Genomic DNA, 13,713 nt, shown 5'->3' with positions numbered 1-13,713 from the left:
CCTTAATTTACTCTCATTTTTTCACTCTCACACCATTCATACTGCTCTGACTAGGAATAGTTCACCTGGGTTATTTTTTTAAATATTTTTTTAATTATAATTTTATTATGTAGCCATAGTGATGACTTTATCGTTATCATGATTAAATATTGGAGTATGTCACAGTTTGCTTTTCTGAGCATATCATATATATTGTCAGTACTAAAAGAACACTTCATTAAGAAGACAGAGTAACTTGTCGTGTTGAATTGAAATGAGTGTAGTGTAGTATATGAAACATGCAGTTAATTGAATTAAAAATTGGAGTAGTCATTTTATTTTACCACTAAAATTGTAAAATGTGTGGAGCATTTATTACATTTTACATTGGAGCAATGTTTTTCCCCTTTTAACTATCAGACTAAGTGAACGTTCACACATTGACAAATATTCAACATAAAACAGCTGCTTTTAGCCCACAATCCATAGCTTCTCTAGATGGTCACTGGACTAACTGGATCAAGTCAGACTGCGAGTGATGGTGTCTGAGTTAATCAGGCCTGGACTTAAAGTGTTGTGCTGTGATAAATAGTCATCATGTTAATGTAAAACAACAAATTAAGAAGAAAATAGTAACTGCACAGTACCTGTTCAGCTATGATTTGTTGGCCACTTGTTTTTTTTCCCCTAGGGTGGAAGTTGAGTTGTGGGATGGGAGATTTCTACAGGTTTCTAACATTTATTTTCAGTTTATTTTAAAAGTGAAGATGGCCATTGGGATAACGTATGTTCCTTGTGTGTGATGACAACGTTCTCCCCCTTTTCTCCTCTAAACTGGACATCTCTGAACTCATCAGGGCTGAAATGTTTCAGGGCTGGGAGCTGCTCTGTTTTGATTGGTTTTCAGAACTAAATCTTACAAATTTAACCAGGCTTTCTTTTAGTTGGCTTATGAACTATTTTCTCTTTCTGCATTAAATGGTGCAGCAGTTCCATTCTGGTGAGTGAGAAGCTGAAGTTAACCTGCTATCTGAATTTTCCCGTCCTGCATTAAATGGTGCAGCAGTTCCATTCTGGTGAGTGAGAAGCTGAAGTTAGCCTGCTATTTGAATTTTCCCGTTCCGCATTAAATGGTGCAGCAGTTCCATTCTGGCGAGTGAGAAGCTGAAGTTAGCCTGCTATTTGAATTTTCCCGTTCCGCATTAAATGTTGCAGCAGTTCCATTCTGGCGAGCACAAGGCTGAAGAGAGGCTGCACCTTTCCCATGACTGGCTGTAGTCTCAGTGCCTTCATCGGACACGCCCCCAGCGTTTCAGAGCAGAGAATACTGCTTATATTTTCACTTTTTTGAAATCTGATTTTATGTACCTTATCATTTTTTTCAATCAGTCAAATTTGGCTGGATGGTTAATGACACTTTTTTTTCTGTGGTTTGACGAACTCGTTTTTTACTGCTTTACATGGACTTTAAATATCACAACATGACTTTTAAACAATGTCATAAACAGACAAAACAATAACATGCTTGTCTGTTCCTAAAATAACACTGAGGCCTAGAGAAGAGACTGCTGGAGCTGCAGAGTGCAGTGCATAATTAAGCTATTGGCCAGAACTGAAAGCTTCCTGAGTGTTGTTTTCTTGCATAGTTGAAAAGCCTTGTGTTTTCTTTCCTCTTGGCCGGAATCTGCTAGCCTTTAGCGCTGGCGTCTGAGTGTGGTTGAGACTCTGTGGTGGGTCTGTGTCGCCCTCCCTGTTACACATACATGCACACATAGATGCTCACACACACTTCTGCTCAGTGTCATTTCCTGCTTGTATTTTCATCGGAAGCTGCTGTTTGCTAGATAGTGCTCCCTCAGCACGTTGTCCTCATCAGAGAAATTGTTTTTGTGATTCTCCCAGCCCTCCTTCAGCTCTACGCGCTAGGAGCTAATCTATTCAAGAGTTAATTGCCGGTGGAAGTGTGCAACATGAGTAGAGAGTATAGAGCTGGATGATTCAAGCTGTTGCAGCCAAGTCATGGAAAGGGGTTTCCCCTAGATACACACGCATACCCACACGCTCAGTCACATCCAGAGAGGCCAGCTGCCCAGGGGGATGACACGAGTTTGAAAGTGCTACACAGCTGCAGTTATCGCCATGAAGGGACTCAGATCTATTAAGCCACTGTATGATGGGTAAAGCTGACGCCTACTCGAAAGTGAATGTTCCTGAAAGAGAGAATGGAGTGCATCACTGCCAGATTGCACTCTAATGCGAACGCTTCCTTTTTGAATGCTGTTCATGTGGCTAGGTACCACGAGGCTAGGAGTGAGGGTTGGAGAATGTAACCATGACTAATTGCAGAAACCTCAGAAAGGACTTAAGAACCTTCAGATTTTTATATGCAGCTGGAATTGTGCAGCTGTTTTAAGAACCTTTAACCTATACACACTCTGAAAAAAGATGCTTCTTCAAAGGTTCTTTAGTAAAGACAGTGCTTCTGTGTAGAACCATAAACACTCAAAGAACCATTTGCATGCTTAAAGGGTCCTTTGCATGGTGAAATGGTTCTTCAGATTGATAGAGAATGTCTATGTAGCACCAGTAAGGGTACTGCTGTTGTTTCAACCCTTTTTGTTGATGTATGAACCCATTTTCAAAAATGTTCTGTATAGAACTATACCCAACACATTCGCCATCATTCTTCAGAATCTGAAAAAACATTCGAGTGTTCATGGTTCTACATATAACCATTGTATTTATTAAAGAATCCTTAAAGAACCATCTTTTAAGAGTAAGCCATCTATAGAATTCAGTACATTTCTCCATGAATAGCTTCCTTACTGTGATCTGATTTACGTTCAAGTCATATAATAAATAGACTTTGGATGCCCCAGAGTTTCAGCCGCCGAAACATTCAGGCTGAAAAATAGGTCAAAAGAGGCATCGCCTTGGATCGCCCACCATTCTGTTGTCGTGGATGTTGGATTTCATGGCACATACTGCAGCATGCATAGTGTGTTCATTATACTGTATCATTTTAGTGAGTTTATTTTATGTGAATGGTTTTATTGAAAGCATTTTTAATTAATAATGAGCATTTTTTTTCTTTTATCATGTTATAGTTTTATGTTTAGGTTGTTTATTGAAATGCATGAATAAAAGAAATAGGCAGAAATAAAACTTTTTCAGGTTTTTCAGGCCCTGTGTGTCTTGAGTTTTGATTTCAGCTTTGGTCAACACTGGACAGATCATTAGAACTGATTTTATATTTGACGTTTTTTACTTTTTTTAATTTTTTTTTATTGTTCTCTACAAACATTAAAAGAATGGCTTTTTGGTTCTGAGAACTTCTGTTTTGGTTTTGGCCAGGAATTTTCATTTTGCATCACTTATTACATATTGGAATTATATAAATATTGCAGACAATTGTTTAAAAAATGCACCAATATTTCTAAATGTATTGTGCTCTGCAAGAGCAGACTGTTTAGCTGCTTTGGTGCCTGCATTTTATTCATTTTTCTTGTTTTGTAAAGTCTCATAAATAAACATTAATTTCTTCATAATGCTAATCTAGTCCCAGATCTAATGCAGATCTAGTCCCAATGTCTACATAGTATAAATATATTTGCATTGGTATTGATATTAGTGATGACAGATATATACATGAAAAATACTGGTGTATCAGCATTACCCCACAATTTCCATATCAGTGCATCCCTAAAATGGACACTCTTATGCAACATGCAGCACCCAGCATTTTGCATTGCTATATCTTTATTGAGCAAATTGTACAAACCATCAAGACCGTTGTATTCATTAAGTAGTAGATCCTCCTTTATTGGCAATGACATTAACCAAACACTTTCTACGGCAGCAGATCAATCCTACAGGGTGGCACTTTGGCACATCCCTATGTTGTGGCTTAGAGGATCGTTCTAGTCGTTCTCGATTGGGAGCATCTGTGTGGTCTTCTATCAAACTTGAAATGCGTAGCAGTGTTTGTGTGTTCTCAGCACTCTTGTTCTGTTTTTCTTATATTCCTAACAAAGATGTCTGTAGGTTCTTAGCTGTCACTCTACATTCTTTGTCACTTGTTTGAGGTTTCTATGGTCCTCGTAGCAACTGCTGAAGTTTTTCTATTTGTAAAGGCTGTGCCTGGCTCTGGACCAAGTTCCATTCTTTGGTATTGCTTACCAGCCTTATAAGCTAACTTTTCTTCCAAGACTAAAGGTTATTTTTCAGGAGATATATCTGATTAGATATAAGGCAGCCACCCTGCACAAAAAGTAAACAATAAAAAAAAAAAAGTTTTCAAAACTGGAGTTGGAAAAATTTATTTAAGGGTGCAGAGGAAGTGGACCTCTTAACCACCACCTGCAAGACCTGGTAGACCACCAAAACTGTCCCCATCAGATAAACAGTACTTAAACGTTTGAGATAAGGGAAAATTACGCATAACTTTTGTTATCTTTTGTTATCAGATCTGAAAAAAAAACACAGCTGTTTCTGTCCATTCTTCCACTGTGTGAAAATACTATGAAAATGAAAGGATGTGTTGGTGATGATGAGAAACAGAAAATACACTTCTAAGAAGGAACTTTGGAGGTGTGGGAAAAATATCTCTTTTAAGAAGTGAAAGCAAGTCTTGTAAAAAGAATGGAAGCTGTAATAAAAGGCAAAGAGTGGACTCACTAAAGACTGAAAAATGTCATAGTTTTATTGTTGAGGCTTCTGTGCCGTTTGCTTTGTCCAATACCTGATTCAGAGTGTTCTGTTTTTCAGGTGATCGGCCTCTTGGATGTGTTCACGCCTGCCACCAACATGGAAGAATTTAATGACGTGTGAGTAAATGAATTCTTGTCTGCTGGTGAATTCATGCTGTTGTACTGCTGCACAAAACTGTGCCATTTTCTGTTGTTAAAAAAATCTTATATGCTCTTGTTCTGTACTGTTTCCCTCTTTAAGCTTCTTCAGCTATAGGCCAACGTAAGATGTGTATTTGTAAATAGTTGGCTCAAGTGCTGAATTAAAATAATGTACTCCTACTTCTATTTAATGCATTTGCAAGCAGAGGCGTTCTTCTTCAAGTGTACACTTCTTTGATACCTGTAAAGTGTTTCGCTTTTGCAGCGAGACAAATAGCAAGTGGAACAATGGGAGGGAGGGGGTTTTGGGGGTGTCCTCTGTTGTTAGCTTGACAGTCTCAGAATCTCTTGCAGAAATTTGTATTCTCGCCACAAGTGTAATTGATAAACATAGACTGCTTAGCAGAGGTTTCCACTGTTCTGTAATGGGTTATACAGTATGTTCATGGTGATGTTAATAATGTATATTATTGTGTATGTATAATAATGTATATTAGTAGGATGTTCCAGTTTTATATTATTGCTGTATGAAAAGAAAGTACCACATTTTCCACATAATTTTGGACTATTTCTGTTGGTCCATTTATAATGAAATTTGGTCACAATGTAAAAGACATCTCCTGTACTCCAATGATGTAGAAAAATATAAATAGTAAAAATGGAGATATGTACGCTAATGATATGCAGGTATCTGTGTGATAATAATATAACCTATATGTATTACAGTACTGTGCAAATTATTACTTGCAAATTGCAAAATTTAAAGTGTGTGTGTGTGTGCACATGCGCAATGTGATACACGTGCACACACACATGCTCCCTCTTTCATTCTGCTAACTTATCTCCCAATGGAGAGTTCAGAGTTTGATCAGAATGGGCCTCTGAACTCAGTACAGGCAGGTTGCTTTGGGACACAAGCTGTAGCATCTATGTGTGTGCTCAGTTACTGGGCAGAACGTCAGGAGGAGGTCCACTTTCGGGAGGAGAAAGACGAATCACAGCTGACAGGAAGTCAAGTTGCTTGGCACTTGGCAGCAATGACTCAGGCTGGTATTCTTTTGAGCGTGCGTGTGTATCTGGCCGCATTTCCACCTGCGTGTGTGGGCGGTGGAGGGGGGGCAGGGGTGGGGCTTATGAGACGTGCCCCTTTTATTTATCTCGGCAATGAAAAGCCGGCCTCACCGCACTCTGATGTGCTTGTTGATCATCTCCCAGCCACTCATGTGGAATCGGAACTGATGCGAGTGCCTGATCGTGCCTTGTGATGGTCTAAGGGGAGTTGAAACACAGTGGCCAGACATGTGCAGGGAATATCCACAGTTACTATAGCAACAGACCCTGTGTAATGCTTTTTGGTTGTGCAATAACCTTCAATTCTCTGTGAAGTGAAGTGAGATGAGAGAGTGGCAGAAAGTATAGAGTGGGGTGACAATATGACAGTATTATTGATATTATAAAATACATCATGATGGCCATGAATACCATCAGTACTTCATTAGCACTAAACAACTGCACAATAAACAGTCAGATTTAGGCTAACTAAAGAGAGCCTGTAAACAACAACCATCAGGGTGTAGTAACTGAACTGCATAGTAACAAGTAGGGATACATCAATACTGATACTGGTATTGGGTTTTAGGCCAATACCATGCTTATTTACTCATACTCATAAAAATTCATAGATACTAACATTACCAGCCAATACAGTGTTGATGTAAACTGAGTATACAGTGCCGTGCTTATGGACAAACGCAGAGAAGGAGGCTCTGCTCACACAATGTGTTACTGACTCAGCGACAGTCAGACACAAAGCAATAGGTGACTTTAAACATTCCGCAATGGCAGATTGCTCTGTGATTTTAGCCAAAAAATTTGACATTAGCTACCAATGTCTGTGTATGCAGACTTTGCTCTGTTTGACTGAATATAATAGTGAGGTATAAATGCTAATACAGCATTTTTTTTGTAAATTAGGCTCTAGAGAGACTGTCCTACATGACCGCCTGCTTCAGCTTCAGTGCGCAGTGTTAGCTGAGCTGCTGTATCAGTTTCTCAGCATGTTTGCTCAGTACTCGGTGTGCAACATTTATTTGAATAAAACAAGTTAGCTGGAAATTGTTCATGAACAGAGCTGTCTGTTTCATGTAGCATGAACTGAACATTTTTGTACAGTGTGAAATTATACAAATCGTAGGCTTTGTCTATACAAGATGGGCATCAAAGAACAAGATTTCTAAAATCACACAATGTCTGGCTTTAGAGGACATGCATTACAGCTCAATCAACCAAAAAGAAGATTTGGAGTTTCTTGGATGCCCAATCCAAGGTGGTGTTAAATAATAAAGCACAGCTAGCTAATGCACTTCATTTAAAACCAGCCATCTTTTTGTTAATTCTAAGTAGGTTAGTCAGTATAATGTGAGACATGTTACTGGCATGTACTTATAAAATACATAGTCATACTTTGTACTTGGTCTGAAAAAAGAAATGGTATCGATGCATGTAGCCAATTGGATGACAGCTTAATTAAGTTGGCTTGAAAAGCTAACTTGCTGTTCTTCGTAATCTTATTATTATTCTACGCTCAAAATTTAAATAGTTTCTCGTCCCACAGTTTTTGAGCTAGAGCCACGAAACTTTGCAGGATCGTAGTAACGATACCCGTATAACTATAAACTATACCCGATTAGGTTCATTGTACTTTTCTAAGCGATCCGATGTACAATTTTTGTACAGCGGATAATAAATGGATCATTTTTCCCCCATAGGGAATGAATGGGCGGAATGTTGGCAGCATGCCAGACATGATGTCACAATGGGTCCCTCTCTCTCACAACAGATACAGACTCCTGCACGGAGCTCAATGTCTCACAGGCTCCCAGCCTAATGCTCAGCAGAATCAGCACACATAATGATTTTGTTAAGGTGGAACTGCTTTTAACGTGGAATTGCTCTTAGATAGCACTGAATTTAAGGTGGAACTTCCAACTAACATAACAATAAATTTAAGTTGGAACTTCAATTAACATAGCACTAAATTTAAGGTGAAACTATTAACATATCATTAAATTTAAGGTGGAACTGCTATTAACGTAGCACTAAATTTAAGGTGGAACTGCTGTTAACATAGGACTAAATTTAAGGTGGAACTGCTATTATCATGGCACTAACTTTAAGGAGGCAGAGAATTTAAGGTGAAACTTCAATTAACATTGCAATTAAATTAAAACAGAAATTAAGGTGGAACTGCAATTACCATAGCACCAAATTTAAGGTGGTACAGAATTTAAGGTAGAACTTGAAATAACAAAGCACTAAATTTAAGGTGGAACAGTGTTTTAAGGTGGAACTTTAATTAACACAGCAATAAAATTTAAGGTGGAACTTTTTTAAGGTGGCACTAAATTTAAGGTGGAACTTTAATTAACATAGCAATAAAATTAAGATGGCACAGAACTTAAGATGGAACTTCTTTTAAGGTGGCGTAGAATTTAAGGGGGAACTTCAATTAACATAACCCTAAATTTAAGGTGGCACAGATTTTATGGTGGAACTGCAATTAACGTGGCACAGAATTTAAGATGTAACTCTTTAAGGTAGCACAGAATTTAAAGTGGAACTTAGTTTAAGGTAGCCCTAAAATTAACGTGGCACAAAATTTAAGGTGGAACATCATTCACAGTAGCATCTAGCAACGAATTACCGTCCATCACGGATACTGAAGCTTCTGCTTTACAACATTTTGACAACATTTTTAACAACTATCAACAGTTTTCAACCATTTTAACGTTTTAATGAAATTAGCTGACTTTTTCGAGCCAACTTAAAGTTCGTTCACAAACTTTTCCTTTCTAGTTTATTAATATACTTTTACTAGTTGTTTTTCTGTTTCTTCTTAAATAGCCTGTTATATGGCCTTTGAAAATGTGGTACTACTTGTTTTCCAGTGCATTTTGTTTGTTTGCAAACCTCAGAGAAACTACATATTACTAAAAATGTGTGTCATGATACTGCACTTTTCATCAGTGGAGAGCTGGCTGGTTTGCTTTGTTATAGTCCATTTTATGTTTTCCTCTTACAGCAAAGTGCTTCTGTGTGTTCTTAGGACATTGGGAAAATTCCTGGCAAAGAAAATTGGAAATTCCCATGTGAGAATTTATTGGAAATTGTCTAAATTTACTCAGGACAGTTTGCCAGGATTCAAGTTTCATTCTGTTTGTGGGGTTTGTCTGTCCGCCCAGTGCTCACAAACACCCCTCACACTCTGTCCTCTGTTGCCACCATCTAGTACACTGCCAGAGTAGGCTGCCCTTCCTTCATTGAGTGCAGTAGGGTGAAGGCCATCTGAGGTCACACAGTTTCTTTCTCTCTCTCTCTGTCTCTCTCTGTCTCTCTCTGTCTCTCTCTGTCTCTCTCTGTCTCTCTCACACACACACACACACACACTTGTTTTTATGCAGTGTCAGGACATGAGACCATACATGTGTGGTGTGTGTATATATAGATATTTGTACATATCTGTATGAAATGTGCTTGGTGCGTATTAAACATGTTGTTGCTATCAGGACAGAACCATGTATCTCTATATTTGTGGGTTTTTTTGTTTTTTTTTATAAATGTTTTTACAGAATTCGAAAATATCAGACGCCCTTTTATATTAAATATTTATAATTTATATTAAAATAAACTGATAGATAAAATTAGGGGAAATACTGTTTGATTAATTTTCATTTAAAGTTAAGAATTTTGTGGGTTTTTTTTTTTTTTTTTAAATAACTTCTCCATGAAGATTTAATATTTTGGAGATGTGAGGTTTTGTACCACCAGTGAAAATATGTAAATTCCCCTATGTAATATTATAAATAGTAGGTTTGTCTTGTTTTCTGAAGAAATAAACAGTCACTGATACAGAAAAATAGCTTTTTAGTTTTCATTTTCACCCATACCTAAAACTTTCCCACAATACTGTATACAAAAGTACCTACCTGTAATATGTTCTATATTTATTATGTAATTATATGTAGTAGCCTATTCCTTACCCTAATCTTAATCCGAGCAAGCATGCTGTTGCAGGTGTTGTTGAATGTGGCATTGTAGGTTAGTCTTTTCTTACAAAGTCAGGACATTTTTTTTCTGAAAATATATAAAACAAACTAAAACAGAGAGACAAGAGCCACACTGTGGAGAGAGTTGTGGCTGGCTGTGCAGGGAGTGGACACAGAAGTGTCCGTTACTAAGCACACACGTAGGCAAACGTGTACACACACACATGCTGGGCTGAGAGAGCACTGTTGTGCGTGCCACTTTTACTCTCTTACCCATGAGAAGCATGGAGACTAGAGATAAGAATACTATTTATAATTTATAAATATCCCTGCACCAGAAGTCAAAGAGGGGCAATGGGGTTAAGTGGAGGGCCAGATTTAGCGACATATTTATAGAGTTTGTGTATGTGAGTGTGTATGCGTAACCACATCTACTCTGCAAAAGTTCTACCCTTTAATGTAAAGCATTTTTGCAGCCCTTAATCAGAACCCCCTCTGTGTGTGCTTTGAGAAGGCCAGGCTTTCTTACTTGTTTAGTTTAGAGTGGTTGTAGTCATGTCAGTGTTGGGAGCTGCCCGGATTCCTTCCATAGTACACCAGAGCCACTCACTGTTGGCGCTAAGCCAGCAGCATTATACTGCTCCCTGCTGGGGCTGTGCAGCTAATAGGTTCTGCTTGATGCAACTCTGGCTTAACTTCAGCCTCTGGTACCCAATTTGTCACTCTGACTGCTGCAATAAAGATATTTTATGGCTTCTTAGTGTCAAATTACTGACATTGTGCAATACATTCTATTTACACTGCATAAGTATTTATGTAATATAATTGCATAATGAATTATATAGCTTGTTACGTAACGAATCGTTTTTACATCCAATTTGCATATATCTATATCTATATTGGCAGGTTTGGATCTGCCAATCCTGCAGTTTTTCTGTTGGGCTCAGATTAGCCATAATATGGCAAAAATGCAAATGGATGTTCTGCAATACAGAGTAATTTTCATGGTAAAATATCTCCTCTTGCACTTGCAAAGCTGAAAGTTTACTTCTAATTACATAGTAATGACTATGTACTTAGATTACATAGTAATCCAATAGTTAGTTTATGTATATACATACACATGGAATTATGTATTTTTTGTTTCTTAACTTTTCATCATGTTCAAATGATATTAAAATGCAGTTGTAAGCAGAAGGTTGCCTGTCTTGTTGATTCCTCTGTAGGGAACCAACTTAATTGGCATTAATCTGCAAATTTTAATGTGCAGTTTCTATTCATTTGCTAAGTTAGCATATTGAAATAAAACATATAAAACAAAAATGTGCTCTAACTTTTGCCCAAGCCACATTTAAAATATTAAAATATTTTAAAGTCATGAACAGTACTTATACATTAAAATCTGCAGGGTTGTTTTCTCTATAGAGAGGATATGTTAACTTATTTTAACTTAGAAAATCGGCAAAATATAATTTGACCAGGGATGCTCAAATTTTTTCATACAACTATATCTCTTCTACTTATAAAAGTGGTGTAGATTGAAAGTTTAGAATGTGCGCCTTTTAACAGATTTTTTTCCACTTACTTCAGTGACCTACATGTAAGAAATAATTAAACAAAAATGTATGAAGAGGCGTTTTTCTCTAAAGGAATTAAATTCCATAGTAATCATAATTACACACCAGTAAGTCTGCTGCTGTGTTGTGTAAAAGAGGTGACTACTACACTGTTTTGAACTGTGTTTTAAGCATGGCTGTAAAAGTCAGGTTAATAATTGGGTTTGGTCTGTTGTTGAGTCACTATGATTTCTGTTGACTGCCAGGTACCTGGTGACTCACCTAATGGGTGCTGACCTCAACAACATCGTCAAGTGTCAGAAGCTGACGGACGACCATGTGCAGTTCCTCATCTATCAGATTTTACGGGGCCTCAAGGTCAGTTCTCTTTTCCTTAATAATCAGGCAACAGCATAACCCCCAATTATGTCATCAGTCTTATCTTTGTTTTTGTTTTGTTTTTTTTGTTTGGTCATTTCGAGAGTACGAGTTTAAAGATACGTGATATGTTTGCATTTCATTTGCAAATGGTGCGTCACTTGTAGACTATGAATCACTTGGCTATTGAGTAGGAGCCTCCTGTAAGGCAGGAATGCCTGCATTCTATCTTTTCCTTCCAATGCTAACACACCTTCCTGTAATAGACAGATGCCGTTTGATTAGATACATCTGTTTAGACTAGGATTGGACTCTGCAGGGTGGTGGTGCTCCTCTAGGAGCAGGTTTGGGCAACTCTGTGCTTTTACTGTTTTCAGCATTCCTTTAACTTGCTGTAACCTTCTACTATTTAGGCAGGGCATCATCTGATGCTTTTTGATAATGATACCACTGATGATTCCTTGAAATGGTTCTGATTCACAAGCAGTTACAAAGCCAATAAAAAAGACATTTTATCATACACTGTATGCTTTATTAAAAGAATAAAATGCTAGAAAGATTAGATTGTGCTTTATTGAAGAGTAATTTTAAAAAAATATTAGGTTTTTAAAGTTGCTACCACTTAAATCCTGCTACATAACATTGATCTAATAATGCCATAAGCATGTCATAGCAAGCATCATATGCTGTCATGAGTAGCCATGACAGATTATGCCCATTAATATAACAGTATTGTGATAGAAAAATTGAATGTAATTGTAAATCTAAATGCTAAGTATTGGTAAAAGTATCGTTATTGCACTTTTATTTGACAAAGAGCTTCAACTTGCCTTCTGTTAATGTGGCTGGGTCCATGTTCCTCCTGTAACCATCATTAAAATTTTTTGACTTGTGTCACAGTAGCCCTTCTGTTGTTCAGGACTGGACAGGATAGCCTTGTACATCAATGAACCTTGGGTGACCAATACCCCTTCACTGGGTTGTGTTGCATTCCTCCTTGGACCACTGTTGCTCAAAAAAATAAAGGGAACACTCAAATAACACATCCTAGATCTGAATGAGTGAAATATTCTCATTGAATACTTTGTTCTGTACAAAGTTGAATGTGCTGACAACAAAATCACAAAAATCATCAATGGAAATCAAATTTATTAACCAATGGAGGCCTGGATTTGGAGTCACACACAAAATTAAAGTGGAAAAACACACTACAGGCTGATTCAACTTTGATGTGATGTCCTTAAAACATGTCAAAATGAGGCTCAGTATTGTGTGTGGCCTCCACGTGCCTGTATGACCTCCCTACAATGCCTGGGCATGCTCCTGATGAGGTGGCGGATGGTCTCCTGAGGGATCTCCTCCCAGAGCTGTACTAAAGCACCCACCAACTCCTGGACAGTCTGTGGTGCTACGTGGCGTTGGTGGATGGAGCAAGACATGATGTCCCAGATGTGCTCAATCAGATTCAGGTCTGGGGAACGGGTGGGCCAGTCCATAGCTTCAATGCCTTCATCTTGCAGGAACTGCTGACACACTCCAGCCACATGAGGTCCAGCATTGTCCTGCATTAGGAGGAACCCAGGGCCAACCGCACCAGTATATGGTCTCACAAGGGGCCTGAGGATCTCGTCTCAGTACCGAATGGCAGTCAGACTACCTCTGGCGAGCACATGGAGGGCTGTGCGTCCCTCCAAAGCAATGCCACCCCACACCATTAATGACCCACTGCCAAAACCAGTCATGCTGAAGGACGTTGCAGGCAGCAAATCGCTCTCCACAGCATCTCCAGACTCTGTCACGTCCATCACGTGCTCAGTGTGAACCTGCTTTCATCTATGAAGAGCACAGGGCGCCAGTAGCGAATTTGCCAATCCTGGTGTTCTCTGGCGAATGCCAAGCGTCCTG

At 38.4% G+C, this 13,713-nt stretch overlaps 1 protein-coding gene across 2 annotated transcripts in view; it reads left to right on the top strand.

The window, feature by feature from the left end:
* Nucleotides 1-13,713, top strand: part of mapk14b (mitogen-activated protein kinase 14b) — a 40,425-nt gene that overhangs the window by 12,730 nt on the left and 13,982 nt on the right. For both annotated transcript variants that reach the window (XM_017712743.2, XM_017712734.2), the window contains exons 3-4: nucleotides 4,747-4,805; nucleotides 11,697-11,808. In XM_017712743.2, coding sequence (XP_017568232.1) covers nucleotides 4,747-4,805; nucleotides 11,697-11,808 — 171 coding nt within the window. The remainder of the gene's footprint in view (nucleotides 1-4,746; nucleotides 4,806-11,696; nucleotides 11,809-13,713) is intronic.

This window comes from Pygocentrus nattereri, chromosome 21, assembly GCF_015220715.1.
Source record: "Pygocentrus nattereri isolate fPygNat1 chromosome 21, fPygNat1.pri, whole genome shotgun sequence".
In the NCBI taxonomy this organism is placed as follows: Eukaryota; Metazoa; Chordata; class Actinopteri; order Characiformes; family Serrasalmidae; genus Pygocentrus; species Pygocentrus nattereri.
The sequence above is the reverse complement of the archived record's forward strand: the minus strand, read 5'-3'. Positions and strand labels throughout refer to the sequence as shown.